Below are 23,316 nucleotides of genomic sequence, written 5' to 3' on the forward strand. Positions count from 1 at the left end.
ATGGCTCTCGACATTCGCCTCTCCCGAGTCCGCATGGGAGCTGTAGCGATGAGACAATTGGATACCACGAAATTGAGGAGAAAAAGGAGTAACAAATAAATAGAAAAACACTTATACCATGGCAGTCTCAGACTGAATATACAGTACCTCACATTGGATGGATAGAACGACAATGAAAAGCAATTTTCAACCACAAGGCCAGAGCGCCCAGCCCAGAGCATGTCTGACCAAGGTGAAAAGTTCACGATCCAAGCAAAGAACATTTACATCCGCTTTGCGGCTCTTCAAAATAAAATACTGCACAAGGAGTTTAATGGAGCATAACTCAAGTAACGTGTGAACGTCAGCCAAGAGTGCACAGCTGTCGCAATGACGACATTGAGGGAACGTCATGACCCAGCTTGAAGAATATAAATCTGTTCCGCTGAGTAAGCACAGAAGCATTCGCGCAACTCACTCACACGACAGAGACACACACACACACTGATAAGCATACTCAGGTTCAATGTCCAATCTCAGCCAACCCGATCTCAGGTTTATCCCAGACTTAGGCAGGGGTCTCTTAACACCCTCAGTCTTGTCCTGAATGGAATATCCCCTTACTAGCTTTAGGAATGTTCTGATATTCCGGAAAACTGGAGCATAACCGCCTAGGGCGCCGCTGTCTTCAGCTCCTTCCGCTTCCCCTTTTTAAAATGTGCGTCTGTGTGCGTGCCTTTAAAGTGCAGCGTGAGTGGGGACTCCAATAGCCCCAACCCTCTTGGTCCTGGCAGCAAGCTCGGTTAAAATCACAGGAAATGAAATGAAACGCTATGTAATGCCATGTCTGCTGAGACAAGCCTGTAGAGGGGGCTTAGCACCGGTTTATAAATGGGAGAAGAGAGGGATGAGAAGAGGAAGGAAGGAGAGAGATGAGGTGATTCATCAGGTAATGGGGTGATTGGGGTCATATGAATATAGGGTGAATGATAAAAATAGTGAGAGAGAGAGGTCTAGTTCATGGGTTCAGATGTTGCAGTGTGTTGACTGCTGGGGTTCTTCCTCTGTAACAGACTCCAGTTTGAGATATTAAACATTTAGGAGACCAAAGCTCCAGGAGACACAGAGCAAGCCGAGTGGAGAAGGGTTATCCTATCACACATATTATCTGTGAGTCATCTGCTTAGCTGAGGCAGGCAGAGCGCTCACACACACACACACACACACACAGACTCCATTCAGGCACTACTGTACACACACTTACTCAGACAGACCCTCATGTACTATTCTGCTCTGACTCATGTGTGAGTATTAAAACCTGTGGCGGTGCATCCATCCCTCATGGCCCTGTTGCAAACAACTCGACCCCATCTGTTTTGAGACAACGTTCTGTGAATAGGACTGACAGTCAACGCACAGCTCTCCTGAATAAAGAGCCAGCCTGAGGCTCATCACAAGACTGATCGTGCCCCTCAATTTTGGTTTGTCTGTCTGTCTGGCATGCCACCTAAGGAGTATTGGGAACACACAAAGTCACATCTAAGGGTTGGCTGCATTTGCTGCCATAAGCAATGTTTGCTTAAATGGTATGTGAAAGTTGACATTTCACTGTCCCTGCTGCTCTCTCACAGACATAAACAAACACTATTTGTCATTGTAGGCCTAGTGATTTCAAATTTACACTGACAGCCAAAGAATGGCTTCATGAGTAGTGCGTTACCCTAGGGTGGCAACACATACATTAAGTGATTTCAATGGGCCTTTCTCCATTCTGATTGTTTTATACTGTTCAATTAAAAAACACCTTGTCTGGGGGACATTTGCCATTACAAACCCTATAATCTTTGGCTACATTGAATGTTCTCTTGGGTACTTCTTGTAGCTAATATATTTTGAGAAAGACCTGAAAGCAAGCGTCTCCTGGTTGAGGAAGAACAAATGTGCTCCTTGAGTGACGGGGCAGGGCGAGGTCTGTGTGGGAAAACTGTACGGAGTAAACTATTAAACAAATGGGATGTTACACATCACATTTAACAAACCAAACATCTAAATACGCATCACATTTAAATATCTTTATAGAAGGTCAAGTAAAAACCCAAACCGGGTCCGTGCAACAATACCGGTAGAACGTAAAATATGGTACAGCCCTGTATCAAAGCACGTGCACACAGACGCAGTGAAAAATACAAAAAAGTATGCAATCAGTGACATAATTCTAGTCGTTGGAGGAAAGACTGATTCAAATGCCATGTTTATTTAAATGAGTGGCGCATCATCATTAGCTGAACCTTTTTAGTGTGCCATCTGAGATACAGCATCTAATTATATTAAATCATTTATATTTTTAGATGAAATTTTACTTCTGACCTACAATGTGTCTCAACCATGTGATTGTAAGGTACTAAACCAGGCCACAAATGAGAAGCGGTGACCGTAGCAAAGTCATGTTTGACTAATGTGCGCATTCGCATTGTAAACATCACCCACGCCCACTCACTGTGTTGGCTCCTTCCAGGCCATCACTGTGTTCAGAAAGACCAAAGTCCAAAGTCTAATTCTGTCTGACTGCGTAGAAAAAGAATGTCAAACTTTGTGCTAGCTAGCTACAGTGGTTCCTCCTTGAAAAGTTGAGAGCTTACGCCGCAGGACTTAAGACTTCATTTGTGGTTTAGTACGGTACCCTGCGTCACTACTTCATTGCTCCAGACCAGCGCAAGAGAGAGTTAAAAGCATATTCAGTGCTCTGTGTCCTACTGCATCTCTGACAATGAATGGGCGACAGAAACCTAAATAGAAACTGATAATTGTGCACGACTTCAGTGTCACTTACTAAAACTGTTAAAGTTTTTATTTTTATTTTGCTCTTACTGTAGTACTGTAGGCCACTCCCGACCGGTCACGTTATTCAGCGCCTGGGTGGCGCAACGCTCTAAGACGTTGCATGGCAGTGCAAGCTGTGTTACTACAGATGCTGGTTCAATACCCGTGCCGACCTCGACTGGGAGACCCATGAGATGACTGTGGGTTTTTCTCAGAAATAAATCTTTCTAAATAACAAACTGTCTTTATTTACAATTTAGTAACAATGCATCACCCCATGTTCAAGAATGGCCTTTTTCCCTTGCTCATTTTATGTTATTTGAAAACTAAATCTAAAATATTTAAGGGACATTGCACTAAATGGCACTGACTAGGAAAACGTTCCCACTGTTCTGTTCTTAGTGACAGTCTGCACGTTCAAACTAAAACGTAACTAATAATGGCATTATGCTTTCATTAATAAAATAATTATAAAAATACTCTTTCAATGTGCCTATTTTACTTAGGTATGGTTCCATAACAAATTACTGTGGGAATAGATGTCACTGAATTACAGAAACATCATCTATGTAATTATTGGAGAGTCAAGTCATATTTTTCAATATACTGTAGGCGACATGAGTCTCACTAGTGTTGAGTAATGTGCTGTTTAAAGTGGTGTAGATCTTATTTATTTAAAGAGCATATTGAAGTTAGAAGCAAGTCTACAACTATTTTAGCACCGTTTCGCGCTGCTCTGAGACAAGCATTTGGACTGGTCTTGATAAATCAATGAGATTTCCGTTTGGGTATTGGTTAGGCTAGAATTAGAAAATCAGGGTGTAGAAATGTTATGCTCTTAGTGTAACCTTTATTAAACTGGGCAAGTCAGCTAACTTCTTTGGGACTGGGGGGCAGTATTGAGTAGCTTGGATGAATAAGGTGCCCAGAGTAAACTGCCTGCTACTTAGGCCCAGAAGCTAGAATATGCAATATAATTAGTGGATTTGGATAGAAAACACTCTGAAGTTTCCAAAACTGTTTGAATGATGTCTGAGTATAACAGAACTCATATGGCAGGCAAAAACCTGAGAGAAAAATCCAACCAGGAAGTGGGAAATCTGAGGTCTGTAGTTTTTCCAAGTGATTGCCTATCCAATATAGTGTCTATGGGGTCATATTGCACTTCCTAAGGCTTCCACTAGATGTCAACAGTCTTTAGAACGTTGTTTCAGGCTCCTACTATGAAGGGGGAGCGAATAAGAGCTGTTTGACTCAGGGGTCTGGCAGAATGCCATTAGTTTAGTCATGCGCGCGGCCGTGAGAGCGAGCTCCGTTCCCTTTCATTTCTAAAGACAAAAGGAATTGTCTGGTTGGAATATTATTGAAGATATGATAAAAACATCCTAAAGGTTGATTATATACATCATTTGACATGTTTCGACCACCTGTAATGGAACTGTCTTGACTTTGTCTTGACTAAGTTCCTGCGCCTTGTGAATTTCTGAACTAAACGCGAACAAAAAGGAGGTATTTTGACAAATTATGGACTTTATCCAACAAAACACACATTTGTCTAACATGGGGTAATGGGAGTGCCATCCAGTGAAGATCAAAAGGTTAGTGATTAATTTTAACACTATTTGTCTTTTGTGACACCTCTCCTTCTTTGGAAATTGGCTGTATGGTTTTCTGTGGCCAGGCACTGACCTAACATAATCGCAGGCTTTCACCGTAAAGCCTGTTTGAAATCAGACACTGTGGCTGGACTTACAAGAAGTTTATCTTTAAATGGTGTATAATACTTGTATGTTTGAGGAATTTTAATTTTGAGATTTGTTTGAATTTGGCGCCCTGCAATTTCACTGGCTGTTGGCGAGCATCCCACATATTAAGGTTAAGAACAAATTCTTATTTACAAGGACAGCCTACTCCTTCCTTCCCGTCCGGGAATTGAACCATGGTCTCCCGCGTGCCCTGCCCGTATGACATGGGGATTCTTTAGCTAAATAGCCCAGTACTGTACTGCCGACCATCACGTTGTACAGCACCATATTTTCCCAGAGGGTTTTTTTCCTTTTCTTGGAATAGAAACACCATAATATCAATCAAATGAACTAAGCAAGTATCAAATGTTTAGACACCTACTCATTCCAGGATATTTGACTATTTTCTACATTGTAGAAAAATAGTAAAGACCTCACAACTATGAAATAATACATATTATCTTCAATAATATTCCAATATTCCAACCAGACAATATGGCATCAGTTAAGAACAAATTCTTATTTACAAGGACAGCCTACTCCTTTCTCCCCGTCAGGGATTTGAACCCCATCTCCCACATTCTCTAGTACAGCCATTAATGAAGGTACTTGAGGTCACCGAGAAAGTCTGGACATTGCCTGCTCTCCCTTATGTAAGGAATTAGGCACTTAACCATGTTTACTACAGTATGTATTGTAGGCTGTTACTAGTCAGACTGTAGAGTAGCCTAATAAACAAACAAATGCAGGAGGCTTACATCTTCAAAACGCTTTATTATCCAAATGTAAAAGCATATACTGTACAGTACTGTAATTCTTCATCAGCATCGTTATGCTTTCATTAATAAAATAATGTAAAAATACGCTTTCAAAAGACAGATGTTGATTTAGTTATGGGAATAAATATAACTGAAATACAGAAATATTTGATCAAAGTTGTCTAATGAAGGCAAACTAATTGTTGCTTACTGGAAAGTACTCTTTCAAACAGTCACATTGTACAGCGCCTTTATGGCTATTAGCAGGGCTATATTTTTGCCTTAATCAATATTATTTTGGCCTTCATTCAGATTACAAATCGCTCACTGTCTTTTTTTTTTTAACAAAATCTCAAAATATCGTTATATATGTAGCCTTCCTGCTGTGGACGTCTATTTACGCACAGCTCTGAAACGAACGAGAAATGAAAATGTTCAATTATATTCCATGATATTGTTAAGATATATGGTGTTGACTGAATATACGCAAGTGATGTATGCTAAATAATCAAGTTTGGTTTCTACAGAAATAAATAGTTCTAAATAACAACCTGGCTTTATTTACAAATTAATGAGAATGTCTCACCCCATTTCAAGAATTGTCTTTCTCGCTCACTCTAGGTTAAATCTAAACTAATTTTCCAAAATATCGTTACTTTTTAAACAATATTATTATTATTAATTAATTTAGAATGATATAAAAGCTCCTTAGATATTCTGACAGATCTTAACGGAAAATGCCCCTTAGATATTAATTTAGAATCGTCCAACCCTCTAAATGTCATTATTGGCAGAGAGTCAAGTTATTGAAAAAATATATAAACTGTAGGCCTACCATAGGCAAAATGAGTATTGGTTACTCTACAATTACGGTGTTTGAATGTTATGCCCCTTAGATATTAATTTAGAATCCTCCAATCTTCTTATGCTGTAGCCTACTCTCGACCATCACATTGTACAGCGCAATATTTTCCATTCCATCCTAACGGAAACCCTGAGGGTTTTGTTTTCTCGGAATAGAAACACCATAATATTAATCAAATTAATTAAGCCACATTTCTTAAAATGAATCCCATGTACTATGTTATTACAAAAAATGTTTAAAATTCTCTAGTAATGCCAATATGTAATGTGTTGGGGAATAATCAGAATTGGTTGCCAAAGTTGCACTCTGGTGGTCAAACTAGCACTAACTTGCATTAACGTAAAAGAAATGCCTGACAAATAACGTGACATAGAATGCTATGACGCAACTTTAAAAGGAGGAACCACTGTAGCTAGAGAGCTAGGCTAAGTTTTGGCTAGGCCAGGTGATGGTCAGTGAAGAAAGCTGGAGCCCAGTCCGTGTTGGCCTTGGACTTCAGAGTGGAGTCAGCCAGTCTCGTCAATATGTATCTGGGACTATGAGAAACTAACCACTGCTAAAATGACTGCTAAAATGACTGCTAAAATGACCGACTACAACCTTACAGGCCACCGAATCTATGCCAAGATCCACCAGTAGAGATAATGTAGCTACACTCCATAAATACACTATTGTATCCTGAGTAGCTGCATTGGAATGTAGCCATGTCTTTATTCCCTGCAGTACTAGGTAATAAACACCCATTGGGTGCTCAACATGAGTGGATGAGGTGTGCTCCATCCCAGTGACGAGCACTTTGGATTTACAGTGCTTTCCCAAGGACTGCAACTGTGGCGGTCATGAAATTTTGTCAGCCGGTGATTGTCAAGCAAATAACTTCCGGTCTCATGGTAATTGATCGTTAATTAAACACAAACACATAAGGCATCTACTGGCTTCCACGTATGACCTACAAGCCACTGATGCAGACCTTTGGAACATTACATTTTTTAAAAAGTCTAATAAATCCATGTAATGTAGCCTACACCATCACAATATATCCATTATTTATTTTAAGCAGGTCTAAAGAAACAGTCTATTTCAGAAGAACAGCATAGCATACTGTGTGTTTTCCCTTATGTTAGGCCCCGATCTGGCAATGCCATATGGCTGTGGGCTACACTAACAGACAAGATTTGCTTAGAATTCTGTGGCATTATTTTATCGTATGAAGAATATAAATGGAACAAAGCTGAATAAAATAGAAAGGATATTTTCTCCAAATGAGGGAGTGCGCACAAGACTATTCTGTGTTGAGCGGTTAAAGAAACAGGTCCTTCTATATGCTTAATTTATAGTTATTTATGTAACTTCAGTTGTGATTCAAATGTTGGGCTATATGTTTTCATATTTAATACAATACCAAAGCTGCATGATCGACGTTGATTTGAAAAAGTTGCATGAAAGGCATGAGCTCTGCTTTGTTTATTTGCGCAGGCTGGACACACTTCATCAGTCCCTCATTCACAATTTGACAAGCACTTGATAATGCCTTGAATTTCCCCATTGCATCCCCTTTGTGTGGCCATAATCCCAGCAAAAAAAATAAATCCATGCCTTTTGCGCCCAGTGGCCATTGTGCCCTTGGGCTGACGTGATCGCATCTTTCTCACAGGCTACAAGCTACGCAACTGCGCGCGTCCTTATCCAATTCCCGAGGTGCATATTGAAGATATTGGAAGAACTGTCCACATTTACCTGATGAGTAAGACCTAACAAACAGCAAAAGCACTAGGCTGTGTCAATCTACTATCCCCCATAGTACAAACGACCTATTCTACGCAAGAAATACATATTCCAAACATAGATCCCAAATTAATACAACCAAGAGCATAAAAAAAAAAGTTAAGCAATGAGCCTGATGCAACATGAGAACGTTTAGCTTAAAATGTTGATAAACTATTAGGTTATTTCTTCACATTTTAAGGGCAGCAACACTCACACGGCAGTAGGCTATAAGTGCAAATGTTCCATTAGCAGGAAAACACCATTCTCAAAAGTGACCACAAATGCAATTATGCATGTAATGCTTTTATTAAAAAGGTGCATTTTTAAGGTGAAAATCATCTTCCCCAAACTTCAAACTCACACAAGCCTTATCAAAACATATAGGGCTTTGGGCTAGGCTACATGAGGTGTGCAACTATGATTTGAAACAGTCACAACAACAAAAAGCATACGCCGTTTCTTGCCTTGAGCTGGGCATCGTTCACAATAAATATAATCATTCACAAGTGATAATATATCATTCAAGGAATAGGTTAATATTGTCACCCATCCCACTATTCTTGATTTAATCTTCTAAAGTCTAAATAAAAATATGTATGAAATTGGTCTCAAAACAGGGGCAGCGAAAGAAAAACAACGTGTCATCTATGCACTTAAATAGCAAATGGAGGACGCTTTTCCTGTGGTTCATTTTCATGCCAGCCAGGTAGGCTATAGTCCTGTTGTTAAGAGAAGCAACGTGCTTAATATTAGGAAGGTTGAGAAATAAATATAGTAGGCCTAGCCTATAGAGAGCTGATGGGATCCTCCTCTTTTTAGTAGATGCCATCACTTTGTCTTCTCATGCAATTGCATAGCCTATAGAAATGTTGTGCAACATGGGCCCTCATGAAGTGTTCGATTACATTTGCATTAATGTCAGAGTGATTAGAGGGACAAGAGTGCGGAGCACCAGGCAGTTGGCTACTAATGACCATCAGCAGCATCAGAGCTTGGAAAAGCCGAATTACCATGACTAAACGGTCACACGGAATTTGACTGCCATCATAACTCGTGACCGCCGGTGTGGCGGTAATACGGTCACCGTAACAAGCCCTAAATCCAAACTGACGTGAAATACCAGCCTTCCAGCCAAGGACATGCGTACCTAGAGTGCAGGCCTATTTAATGGATTGAGTCTCCAACTGGAATGCTGGTATTTCACATCGGTTTAGTGTATTGTTTGAAAACCGAGGAAGGTTAGATCAACCAAGCTGCCCAATTTCCAGCTGTCCATAGGCTACGTTCCAGCCTAGTGTTTATACTAGAGCATGCAAGTACAGCCAAAAGAATGTCAAATATTCTGAACAGTGAGCAGTAACAGAGCTAAAGCTAAGATTAGGAAAGGTCGTATTTGTCATATGGTATTTCAGTTTCAGCTACGAAGGGCAAAATATTCTGTGGAATGATTTATTTGTCCTAACATGTCCCTCAAGGCTGATTCAACTTCCTAGAATTCCACAAGGATATTCCTTGGAATTCTAATCTAGATATGCAATGTCACACAATCACTATCCTGACTTCACTCTAAAAACTGCCGTGAAAACATCTGCATGATAAAGTGTGTGTTCACAGCTAAAGATGACACCAAGATGGGGAACGCAGGGCAATCTCATTCTGGTTTCACTCCTCAAATCTCTTTTTGGAGGGAATCCCATTCTGTACCCCCACCACTCCCCTCAACTATGAAGGAATGGAGGTGTTAGCCTCTGCTCTTGCACCCAAAGGTGTTTTCCAACACACCTAATCTCAGAACCAAACAGAAGAAAATGGTCTGAAACAGGACTACCTGGATTTGACCAATAATACAATCATTTGTTTTATTTCTGTTGCAAAAGATGTTGCTACGGTGTGCCATAATGAATATGACCCAGGCCTCAGAGGAATAGCTTTCGACCGCAGCACATGGTGGCAAGGCAGATTTCCGGTCCCTTGCCAACTTGACTAGCTAAACACCGCTGGAATGTCACGTCGCTGAAAGGGGTGCAAATACTTAGTTCAATCTGCCAACTGACAGAGCAGAGTTGATATGAACAGAGCAGACAGAACATCCCAAAGAAACAGCACCTCTGGCATGACCTTTTAGGCTGAGGGAGCTCAGCAGGGGGTGAGAGCAGAGATTCTACATTTCTCACTCTAACTGCCCTCCAGCGATCGCAACCATCAGGCAGAGGTTCGCTGAACCTAAAAAGCTTTTTTTTTTTAAACACTCACGCACGCTTTCCCAAATAAAGTGTTGCTCTCCGCGCAAAGCCGTAGTCGTAGATCCTGGAGAAAAGCAGCAAGTTACTCATAGCGACACACAAAAACACACCCACATAAAGGCACTCCACATTGACGCCCCCTGAAGCCATCGTGGTGTGGATCATGGAGACAGAATAATCATAGAGGACAGCCTAGCTGGAGAGGCTGTGCGTCCCCAAGCTGATCCAAGACCAGAAAATGTCTGTCCCTCCCTCTCTTTCTCTCCTCCTGAGGTTTGCAGACACCGACTCATGGGTCACATGTCATGCGGCGTAACTGAGCCAAAGCTATCAGATACACCACGTGACCAGGGAAGAGAAAAACCCACTGTGTTTAAATGTCTAAAGCATGGTGCAGTGCACTCTCCATACAGTAATCATATCAGCGCAGGCCAATTTGATAGGACCATCCCCCCAGGTAACATTTCACAGCAAGAACAGGCAAATCTGGTGCCACACCAGATATTGACTGTTACTTTTGATTCCCCCTTTGTTCTGGGACACATTATTCAATATCTGTTAGTCACATGTCTGTGGGACCTGTTCAGTTCATGTCGGTTGTTGAATCTTGTTATGTTCATACAAATATTTACACGTTAAGTTTGCTGAAAATAAATGCAGTTGACAGTGAGAGGACGTTTATTTTTTTTGCTGAGTTTATTTGCAAAAGGGTTTTCTAATGATCAATTAGCTAATTAAAGGTAATCATTTTAAAAAGGCTAACACAACATGCCATTGGAACACAGGAGTGATGGTTGCTGATAATGGGCCTCTGTATGCCTATGTAGATATTCCATAAAAAAAAAAAAACATCTGCCATTTCCATGCAACAAAAGTCATTTACAACATTAACTATGTCTACACTATTTCTGATAAATTTTGTGTTATTTTAATATACAAAAGAAATGTGATTTTCTTTCAAAAACAAGGACATTTCTAAATTACCCCAAACTTTTGAACGCTTGTGTATAATACCCATGTCCTTGTTCAACCACGACTCTGAGAAATAGGATGTTACAGTTCCTCAGATCACAGTGATAGGATGGTCTCAAAGGGAGCTCGTCCAGTTCATTCTCCAGTGACTACACGTTCGACAATAGAACGGAGGGCAGCGCCGGTTTATCCACTCGCCAAAGTAGTCTTGTCAGGCATCCCACACGACAAGCCTCCGTGTCTTTCGCCACCGACTCAAAGTAGAAACCCTCATCCAAATCGAGGTTAATGATCGCTGTTCTGATGTCCAGAGGCTTTTTTCATTCATCAGAGACGACGGCGGAAACATTATGTCCAGAAAAATTTCAGATCAGAGAAAAAAAATTAAAAAAATTGCTCGTAAACCGGCTGTTATTCCCTTCAGCGCCACAAAGTCATAGAATGTTCTCTCGGCTACCGCACGGCAAGCGGTACCGCAGTGCTAAGTCTGGGACCGAAAGGCTCCTGAACAGCTTCTACCCGCAAGCCATAAGACTGCTAAACAGTTAATCAAATGGCTACACAGACCACCTGCATTGACTCACTGGACTCCACTCACACATACTACACTGACACTCAAAACACATGCATATTGACGCCACACACACACTTTCACATACGCTGCTGCTACTCTGTTCATTATATATTCCGATTGCCCAGTCACTTTTACCCCTACCTACATGTACATATTACCTCAATTTCCTCGTACCCCTGCATTACCGGTACTCTTTGTATATAGCTTCGTTGTGTTACCATTTCCTTTTTTAATTTCAATTCTTACTTTTTAGCTCTGCATTGTCAGGAAAGGGCTCTTAAGTAAGTGTTTCATGGTAAAGTTGTTTTATCCTGCGCATGCGAAACATTTGATTTGATTTAGTGACACACAACGGGCTGCTAACTGGGGACTCCCATTATGAATGCAGGCCTGGATTATTTCCAGAGTTACCATCCATCCACATGGCCCCCACAGGAGACCCAGAGGTCAGTGAGAAAATCATATAATCTCAAATCCCCCACCTACACACACAATCATACTTGTAAATATTTAATCACTAACAGAATGTCTCAATGCAAAAACACCCATATGGGGAGCGCTTTCCAGAGCCTTCAAATTGTAAAGACTTTTATACATACCAGGAAGACACACAGACTCGAGGACGCACAGACGCGGAGCTAATCCTGATGGAGACAATTCAGTGGAAATTCTGTGGAATGTGGGATCACAACCTGCTTGGTTTTGTATACTCTAATCCCAATGTGGAGAAGCAGGCACTCCAGAGGCCCCCCGTTGACACTGCTGAGCAAACTGCCACAAAATGGGCCAGGCTGCTGCAAAAATGTATGGCACTGCGCCCCGGCCCACGTGCATTTCTAAATGCTGTGTGACCTCAAAAGGGCTCTCACTTGACTGGCGGAAAGTGATATAAAAAGGCCCGGCTCTTCCTAAACTGCAGCAGGCAGCCAAGCCTTAAAAACACAGCCAGGGTCCGGCTAGCAGAGCCAATGGAAACTAAAAACCCATTACACCACATTAGGAACTTTACTAATCTAATTGTCACCAATGGAAAAATCATTACCACCCCAAAGCCCCCTCCACGCCTGAAAGGTATGACTGAAAGTCAGAGACGCACATGCACCCACACACAGACAAAACACTTGTGGGGATGGCATTCCCCACCTTTTACTAAGCAACTAAGGGCTCCCGAGTGGCGCAGCGGTCTAAGACACTGTATCGCTGTGCTAGAGGCATCACTACAGACCCTGGTTTGATCCCGGGCTGTATCAAATCAAATTTTAGTCACGTGCGCCGATTACAACAGGTCTATCAATGTCAACAGTGAAGAGGCGAGTCGGGGATGCTGGTCTTCTAGGCAGAGTTTGTCTGTCCAGTGTCTGTGTTCTTTTGCCCATCTTAATCTTTTATTTTTATTGGCCAGTCTGAGATATGGCTTTTTCTTTGCAACTCTGCCTAGAGTCACCTCTTCACTGTTGACATTGAGAATGGTGTTTTGCAGGTACTATTTAATGAAGTTGCCAGTTGAGGCCTTGTGAGGCGTCTGTTTCTCAACTAGACACACATGTACCCGTCTTGCTCAGTTGTGCACCGGGGCCTTCCACTCTTTCTATTCAGGTAAGTTTGCACTGTTCTGTGAAAGGAGTAGTACACAGCGTTGTACGAGATCTTCAGTTTCTTGGCAATTTCTCGCATGGAATAGGCTTCATTTATCAGAACAAGAATAACCTGACCAGTTTCAGAAGGGCTTGGTTTCTAGCCATTTTGAGCATGTAATTGAACACACAAATGCTGATGCTACATATAATCAACTAGTCTAAAGAAGGCCAGTTGTATTGCTTCATTAATCAGCACCAACAGTTTTCAGCTGTGCTAACATAATTGCAAAAGGGTTTTCTAATGATCAATTTGCTTTTTAAAAATGATAAACTTGGATTAGCTAACACAACGTGCCATTGGAACACAGGAGCGACGGTTGCTGATAATGGGCCTCTGTAGATATTCCACTAACATTTTTTTATTTTTTTTTTATTTATTTTTTTTAAATCAGCCTTTTCCAGCTACAATAGTCATTTACAACATTAATGTCTACACTATTTCTGATCAATTTGATGTTCTTTTAAAATGGACAAAAAAACAAAAAAAGTACTTTTCTAAGTGACCCCAAACTCTTGAACGGTAGTGTAGTTGTTTCTTTTGTCCAGGTTGGGAAAGGGCAGTGTGGAGTGCAATGGAGATTGCATCATCTGTGGATCTGTTGGGGCAGTATGCAAATTGAAGTGGGACTAGGGTTTCTGGGATGATGGTGTTGATGTGAGCCATGACCAGCCTTTCAAAGCACTTCATGGCTACAGACGTGAGTGCTACGTGTCGGTAGTCTTTTAGGCAGGTTACCTTAGTGTTCTTGGGGACAGGCACTATGGTGGTCTGCTTAAAAACATGTTGGTACTACAGACTCGGACAGGGAGAGGTTGAAACTGTCAGTGAAGACATTTTCCAGTTGGTCAGGACATGCTCGCAATACAAGTCCTGGTAATCGGTCTGGCCCTGTGGCCTTGTGAATGTTGACCTGTTTAAAAGGTCTTACTCACATTGGCTGCGGAGAGCGTGATCACACAGTCTTCCGGTACAGTTGGTGCTCTCATGCATGTCTCAGTGTTATTTGCCTCGAAGCGAGCATAGAAGTAGTTTAGCTTGTCTGGTAGGCTTGTGTCATTGGGCAGTTCTCGGCTGTGCTTCTCTTTGTAGTCTAACGGTTTGCAAGCCCTGCCCCATTCGACGAGCATCAGAGCCGGTGTAGTACGATTTGATCTTAGCCCTGTATTGACGCTTTGCCTGTTTGATTCGTCGAAGGGCATAGCTGGATTTCTTATAAGCTTCCAGGTTAGAGTCGCGCTCCTTGAAAGAGGCAGGTCTAGATTTTAGCTCAGTGCGGATGCTGCCTGTAATCCATGGCTTCTGGTTGGGGTATGTACGTACAGTCATTGTGGGGACGACGTCATCAATGCACTTATTGGCGAAGCCAATGACTGATGGTGTACTCCTCAATGCCATCGGAGGAATCCTGGATCATATTCCAGTCTGTGCTAGAAAAACAGTCCTGTAGTTTAGCATCTGCTTCCTCTGACCACTTGTTTATTGATCTAGTCACTGGTGCTTCCTGCTTTCATTTTTGCTTGTAAGCAGGAATCAGGAGTATAGAATGGTCAGATATGCCGAATGGAGGGCGAGGGAGAGCTTTGGATAAGTCTCTGTGTGTAGAGTATAGGTGGTCCAGAGTTCTTTTTCCTCTGGTTGCACATTTAACATGCTGCTAGAAATGTAGTAAAATGGATTTAAGTTTCCCTGCATTAAAGTCCCCGGCTACTAGGAGTGAGCGTTTTCTTGTTTGCCTACAGCGGAATAAAGCTCATTAAATGTGGTCTTAGTGCCAGCCTCTGACTGTGGTGGTATGTAAACAGCTACAAAGAATACAGATGAAAACTCTCAGTAGGTAGTGTGGTCTACAGCTTATCATGAGATCCTCAGGCGAGCAATAGCTCGAGACTTACTTAGATATCGTGCAACGCCGCCCCTTGTCTTACCAGATGCCACTGTTCTATCCTGCCAGTACATCGTATAACTGTGAAGCATAAGATTTTAGTTTTTAATGTATCCTCCGCGTCGGGCTCGTCAGAGCCGTGAAAGGAAAAAGCTAGTCCGTGGTGAGTAATCGCAGTCCTGATAACTAGAAGTTACTTTCGGTCATAAGAGACCCTATAGGGTGGCGCACAATTGGCCCAACGTCGTCCTGGTTAGGATTTGGCCGGTGTAGGCAGTCATTGTAAATAAGAATTTGTTCTTAACTGACTTGCCTAGTTAAATAAAAGGTTAAACAAATAAAAATACACGGCTTGGTATATTTGTCCTTAGATTCTAGCAACAAGGTGGTAAGCAATTAACCTATAACAACTTGTGTCTTATACGAGTTGAACAGCCTTGAAGTAAAGTACAGTAAATATCCTTGTTTGTTTTCCTTCAACAATAGAACAGGATGCTAGTGTTCCTGAGCCACAATATCAGCTACATTGCATTATTCAACTGAGAAAGGAACTTTTCCCCCCCATCTTCTTGACCCCTTATAGACCCGATCAAATATTAATACAACCGCATCTTTACAAAAGAGGTTTCCTGTTCTCTCGGGTTCATCCACTGTAAAGATAACCGGAGACAGAAACCTTAGGGGTGAGATAGAAACTTTAGTAGTAATAGTATACATTTTAGGGGAAACCCCAAAAGGTCACCTTGACACAGATTAAGTTAGGTGCTGAATTTTAAAAGCTTGCACACCGATGCTTTTTAGTCCAGGACTAGGATTAATCTGTGTCCGGGAAACTGGCCCTATAAGTAAAAAAAATATTTTAAAAAAAATCTAACAATACCTAATCCCAAATCCAAACATATTCCAGTCGATGGGTTCATTTTGAACCCACAAGACGACAGTTCTTTATAGCACCTTGAAAATGAAAACCCCAAAGGGGATTTACACCAAAATGCCAGCCAGACATGGTGACATATTTAAAAACTGCCTTGTCACAGAGAAGTATTTCCTCTCGACTCGCTCAGTGGGCGTGCGTGTTTTCGTTTTACTACACTTGTGAAGACCAGAAGTCTTCAAAAAAAATAGTAAGCCAAGGAGCCAAGTGAGGACGTTTGGCTGGTCCTAAAAAATGAAAAAGGATATTTTAGGCTTAGGGTTATGTTTAGGGTTAGAACTAGGAGTTAAAGTTAGGGTTTAGGGAAAATAGGATTTTGAATGGGAATCAATTGTTGGTCGTCAAAAAGTATAGTAATACACAAGAGTGTGCGTGCGAGCGCGTTTTACAGGAAGGTCCCTGGTTTGAATCCTTGAGCCGACTAGATGAAAAATCTGTTGATGTGCCCACGAGCAGGGAACTTGACCCCAATTGCTCCTGTAAGTCGCTCTGGATAAGAGTGTCTGCTAAACAACTCAATCAAATCAAAACCGGAATAATTCAATTATGAGCCTATTTCAGCACAGCCTGGGTTGTTATTGGCACCGTCTTTTATTGAATACCATGAAAACAAAGCCAGCTATACCAAGCAACAGACCAGCCCTGCAGCTAAACATACAGTGCAGCTGTGTTAAGATGTATTTTCTCAAAATAATGATATTGTTGCCGTTGCATATTGTTGCCGTTGCATATTGTTGCCGTTGCATATTGTTGCCGTTGCATATTGTTGCCGTTGCATATTGTTGCAATCACACTTCATTGTAAAGAAAAAAAGTTGTATTATTTATTTTTTACAAACATTCAATTATATTGAATTTTTTAAAAGCAGCATTTTTATCTGTAGTAAATATCCCCTAAAATATTACTCAATATACATTAGCTATGCCAACTTTACATCAAATGCCACAATTCCACAGCCATTGTCATAACATAATGCTGTCTCAGTCCTGCTACAGAGAAAATGGCTAGGTAATATAATTTGCTGCTCAGCCCAGACCTCAGACTGCTCATTTCCCAATCTCCCATCAGATGTCATGTCTTAATTGCCTCTATTGCACTATAATAAAAGCTCCTTAAATCTTTTTAAGTTACAGGAGAGAGAGACATTTTAAATCCTTCTAAAACTTCTTCGGCGCAACTCTCAGAGAGGAAAGGACTAGGCCAGGAGTTTCTCCTGGTCACAAAATATGGTCAGTAAAAAACCCTTGCTCTAATTGTGCCCTAAGTTTTATGCCCATCATTAGCCAACCAACAAATTGGCAACAACGAGGCAGCACAGGAGTGATTTTAGAACAATATATCTCTACTGTCCACTTTGACACCATGAGAAACAGATCCTCCTCACCAACCTCTCATGGCTGGCCATCTCAGGGTCTGCACTCTTGGTTTACTGCTCTTACTTGGCAGGACTCTCCTACCAGGTGGTGGAGAGGGTCCCTGTCTGCACCATGTGGTCTCATCACTGGTGTCCCTCAGGGCTCGGTACTAGGTTCTCCCTTGTTCCGTTTTGGGCATAGTCTCTTGATTCTGTCATGTCCTCACATGGATAATTGTGTCTGTTAAATGACAAAACTAACATCTAAAATGGTAGCTTGCATGTTTCCATGCATTTCACTTTCAGCTATCAAAGAGCTCTATATCCATGTTAACATGCTCTGCACCAACGACTCCTTACTATAGTGTAGGCTACCAACAGGAATCAAGCTTAAGTCCAATGAGCAACAACAGAAGGCTGCCCACCTTTCCTGTGTGCCCTTTGTTCCACTAACAGGCTGGGGAGGCGTGGGAGAGACAACGGAGGGCCAATTAGTTATGAAAATGGGACGGTGTGGCTAAGTGTGATGGTGTGAAAGTGTAGACGAGTCATTATAGACCTTTCACTTACCACTACTCAAGGCCTAGGGATAATTACCCAGTCTTCCTTTCCCGAGCCTAATTCGCACGAGGGCCAACCGCAACAATACTGGGCTGTCTTGGATAATTTCTTTTCATATCGTTTTTTCCAGCATGGTTCCAGCAACTATGGTGGGTGCGTAACCAGGCCAGCCCAGTACAGCTACGCTTGGCTCAGTATTGTGAAAAGTATAGCTGCATGTGGATTCCTGGATCTAGAGCTATTTATTCCCTATGTTGTCCCTGTGGAGGGCCAGGCATGAGGGAGCCAGGTATGCTTAATGGGATGCATTATCGGACTGGTTCATTCTAACAGGTTTCCCATTGATCTCGCCCACGCTCCCGTTACAGGATGGTGCCTTTAGTCTGGATGATTATCTGTCCCCGACATCAAGACTGGATATTCATCCATGCGTCTTGATATGGGCAATTCCATGGTAACGGAATTGTGCTGACACCACAGACATTAAAGTGTGCCATATTGCTGAATTAATCTGAATGGGACCAACAACAAAAAAAAAATCACGAAGGATCATAGTGAAAGATGCCGTAACTAGCAAAATATCATGGTTGATGTAGTCATTTTCATCCTGCCGGAGAGAGAGTCAACCTTAATATGGAGCCTCCTCTTTTTTGGTTATTGAACTACACTAAGTGAATTGGATTTACAACCAGTTACAGAATTGCAGTAACAGAATTTCATCATGGGTCCCTGACCTGTACTAAAAAGAAATGCATAATTATGGATATTACTCTTCATGGTGACGTATCCTAAATTAGTAAACAAAAAGGGTATGAATAGGCAATATCCTCCTTTGAATACTTGAGTATTATTCTACAAACTGGCTATTTTAATGAGCTCTGCCCCGAAACAAGACCAAATTTGATTGGTTCAGATTTTGTCCAGTCCTGGCCAATCATTGTCCAGTCCTGGCCAAGAGAATAGTTCACTACAGTACAGTAGAGTTCAGTACAGTATACTCAACTCACCTGTGCTCTGCTGTACTGCACATAGACGTCTAAGATTGGTTAAGATCTGGTTCGGTCTAAACATCTATATTTGGGCCAAATCAAGGCCAGTCAAATCAACATCTGTGGACCTTGCAATTAAAGCAGGTCCGGACCATAACAAAACAAAAACAAAAATCTGTGAACGTTGAAATCCAGGCCAGTGCGGACTGACCAAATTTCCACTACTTTTGAACGTCCGGGATCGGTAAGGATGCTGGTTACAGTAAATGGAAAGCGAGGGGGCTCATGGGTAGGTGTCAGTAAGAGCCGGGAGAGGTGACGTTAACTGGAAAGCGAGAGAAAGGGAGAAGAGGCAGAGAGAGCGGGAGGGAGGGGTTGTCCAGAATGTTTTAACACTTGCTTTGACCACCAGATAAAAGAGTATGAAAACTGTAATGGGCTAAACATAACAGTATGGAGGTGGAAGGGAGGACTGTAGGAGGTGACCCAACTGTGGTTTGTGACTACTATTTCCCATTGTAGATCATTCAATTGCAGTAATTGTTAGTTTTTTTCTGAAATTCTGTCAAATATGTTAACAGAATTGAGTTTTAATCACTTAATTCATAAACCAAATAGATCTCAGTAAAACACTAACTAATTGGTAGGTCTACCAATTACTTCTCAACTTTGATTATCCTCCCTCTTCACGAGGGAGCACAATTAGGAAACGTCTTCAAGATACACTACATGACCAAAAGGATGGGGACACCTGCTCGAACATCTCATCCGAAAATCATGGGCATTAATATGGTGTGTGTGTCCCCTTTGCTGCTATAACAGCCTCCACTCCTCTGGGAAGGCGTTCCACTAGATGTGGAACATTGCTGCAGGGACCTGCTTCCATTCAGCCACAAGAGCATTACGGAGGTTGGGGACTGATGTTGTCTGATTAGGCCTGGTTCGCAGTCAGCGTTCCAATTCATCCCAAAGGTGTTTGAATGGGTTGAGGTCAGGGTTCTGTGCAGGCCAGTCAAGATCTTCCACACCGTTCAACAAACCATTTCCGTGTGGACCTCGTTTTGTGCACGGGGGAGTTGTCATGCTAAAACAGGAAAGGGCCTTCCTCGAACAGTTGCCACAAAGTTGGAAGCACACAATCACCTAGAAGGTCATTGTATGCTGTAGTGTCATTGCATGCAGTACAAACTCGTACAATGAAAAACAGCCCCAGACCACTATTCCTCAACCACCAAACTTCAGTTGGCACTACGCATCAGGGCAGGTAGCATTCTCCAGGCTGTATCACATCCGGCTGTGATTGGGAGCCCCATAGAGCGGGCACACAATTGGCCCAGGTAGGTCATCATAAATTAGAATTTGTTCTTAACAGACTTGAGTTTATTTTTTTTAATTAAAAAGTTAAATGAAAAATAAATTATCCTGGCATCCGTCAAACCCAGATTCGTCCGTCCGGACTGCCAGATAGTGAAGCATGATTCATCACTACTGAGAATGTGTTACGCATGCTCCAGAGTCCAATGGCGGCGAGCTTTACGCCACTTCAACCGACGCTCGGCATTGCGCATGGTGATCTTAAGCTTGTGTGCGGCTGCTCGGCCACGGAAACCCATTTCATGAAGCTCCCGACAAACAGTTATTGTGCTGACAAGGCTTCCAGAGGCAGTTTGGTACTCTGTAGTGAGTGTTGCAACTGAGGATTTTTTTTTTGCGGTGCGTGCTTGAGCACTATGGGCCCCATTCTGAGAGTTTGTGTGGCTTACCACTTCGCTGCTGAGCCGGTTGCTGCTCCCAGATTTTTCCACATCACAATAACAGCACTTATAGTTGACTGGGACAGCTTTAGCAGGGCAGAAATTTGTAGAACTGACTCATTGGAAAGGTGGCACCCTATGACAGTGCCACATTGAAACTCACTGAGCTCTTCAGTAAGGCCTTTGATTATTCTATATTTATATACACACACGTCTTGATTTCTCAAAACATAAAACAAGCTTTCATTGGACACCAAATTTGACATACACCTATGAACACCACATTGCTGCTCATGGGTCCTTTTACATGGAAATACCCATATCCAATCAATCAATTAATACTAGTCAACCTGTATGTCGATTGATACTCCATTAAAAATCGCTCAATTCTAATGACTGCCCAATCTACCAATGTATACTACCGTTCAAAAGTTTGGGGTCACTTAGAAATGTACTCGTTTTTGGAAAAAAAATGTGATTTTTTCGTCCATTAAAATATCAAATTGATCAGAAACACATTGTCGATATTGTTAATGTTGTAAATTACTATTGTAGCTGTAAACGGCAGATTTTTTATGTAATATCTACATAGGTGTACAGAGGCCCAGTATCAGCAACCATCACTCCTGTGTTCCAATGGCACGTTGAGTTAGCTAATCCAAGTTTATCATTTTAAAAGGCTAATTGATCATTACAAAACCCTTTTGCAATTATGTTAGCATAGCTAAAAACTGTTGTCCTGTTGAAAGAAATAAAACTGGCCTTCTTTAGACTAGTTGAGTATCTGGAGCATCAGCATTTGTGGGTTCGATTACAGGCTCAAAATGGCCAGAAACAAAGCGCTTTCTTCTGAAATTCATCAGCCTATTCTTGTTCTGAGAAATGAAGGCCATTGTGTACTACTCCCTTCACAGTACAGCACAAACTGGCTAGAAAGAACAGTGGGAGGCCCTGGTGCACAACTGAGCAAGAGGACAAGTACATTAGTGTCTAGTTTGAGAAACAGACGTCTCAAGTCCTCAACTGGCAGCTTCATCAAATAGTACCCGCAAAACACCAGTCTCAACGTCAACAGTGAAGAGGCGAGTCGGGGATGCTGGTCTTCTAGGCAGAGTTTGTCTGTCCAGTGTCTGTGTTCTTTTGCCCATCTTAAACTTTTATTTTTATTGGCCGGTCTGAGATATGGCTTTTTCTTTGCAACTCTGCCTAGAAGGACAGCATCCCGGAGTCACCTCTACACTGTTGACGTTGAGACTGGTGTTTTGCGGGTACTATTTAGTGAAGCTGCCAGTTGACGACGTGTGAGGCATCTGCATCCTTATTAGCATACTGCACACATAGCACTGATTTTCACAATACAACTGGCAATGCCTGAAAACCACTGGTGCATGACATCTTGGCAGGCTGTCATAGTCAGCCATGCTGTTAGAAGAACGCAAAAATTAATTTCATAATGTCAATATGAAGATTCCTTGCAATCAATTAAATCCACTATTTCATGCAACATGTTTCGTATGTAATAGGACTGCTCAGATTATCTGCAAGTTTCCCTGTCGATAAACAGTAGAATTTGGACAATAGATTGCCGTCTGTCAATCCACAGTAGTTCTGTGTAACTTCACAAAAACACATTGCGAAGTTCAGCTCAATCACAAGTCCCATCATATTCTCCTGAGATGAAAGAGAAATCGCTCGGTTCGGCTCGTTTCTCTGCATGAATAAAAATAGGGAAACAACTCAAAGAAACCAGAACGCTACATTTTCCTCTAGTACAGGACTGGAGAGGAATGGTGTGCCTGAGAGTAATCACATTTCAGTGAGACAATAAAATGTGCAGGAAAGCAGAAAAGGGTTTATTCATCAAGCAGTGGGCTGACATGTAAAGAAAACGGAATGTGCCATGTTCAATTTCCCTGAGAGACCCTATTATATTGACCTCAACCAAATATTGTCAACCCACCTAGCCTCATTCTGACTTAGTCTTCAGCACATTGTCAATTGATCCTCTTTTAGGATTTCCACATCCACATACAACGTACACACAAAACATATTCCTAGTGAGGAAAGTAGAAAACTAAATGACCAAAATACTAAAACAAAGTGGTCTTCAAGAGTTGTCTCTTCTTTACTGGTTTTGTTGAAATCAGCAGATTAGTTATCATTTGTGACAAGCGTTAGTCTTCTAGTTTGCACTTCCCCATCTTTCCAGCACTGCGTCGTTTATTTGGTGGGCATGTGCGAGAGTGCGTGCGAGTACAAGATGTGATCAGAAGATCCCTCTTACCTTGTGCCCAGCAGGTGTGACCCCATCCTCCGTGACGCTTTGTCCATTCTGAAAAGAAACAAGACAAAACACCGTTTCAGTGCCAAGATGGTTGCCGTGTGCGAGACAAATAGCAACCTAGAGCATCCATAGTCATTACTGCTACTTTGCTCCTAAACTGACAAACCCAATAATCTACTGCAAACACTTTCCCCGTG

General features: G+C 41.9%; 1 protein-coding gene across 1 annotated transcript in view; it reads right to left on the bottom strand.

Annotated features, from left to right (window-relative positions):
• rps6ka1 (ribosomal protein S6 kinase a, polypeptide 1) overlaps nucleotides 1–23,316 on the bottom strand; it is a 114,071-nt gene that overhangs the window by 79,080 nt on the left and 11,675 nt on the right. The window contains exon 2 of the mRNA XM_020470336.2: nucleotides 23,120–23,167. Coding sequence (XP_020325925.1) covers nucleotides 23,120–23,167 — 48 coding nt within the window. The remainder of the gene's footprint in view (nucleotides 1–23,119; nucleotides 23,168–23,316) is intronic.

The sequence above is a fragment of the Oncorhynchus kisutch genome, linkage group LG14, assembly GCF_002021735.2.
Source record: "Oncorhynchus kisutch isolate 150728-3 linkage group LG14, Okis_V2, whole genome shotgun sequence".
NCBI lineage: Eukaryota > Metazoa > Chordata > Actinopteri > Salmoniformes > Salmonidae > Oncorhynchus > Oncorhynchus kisutch.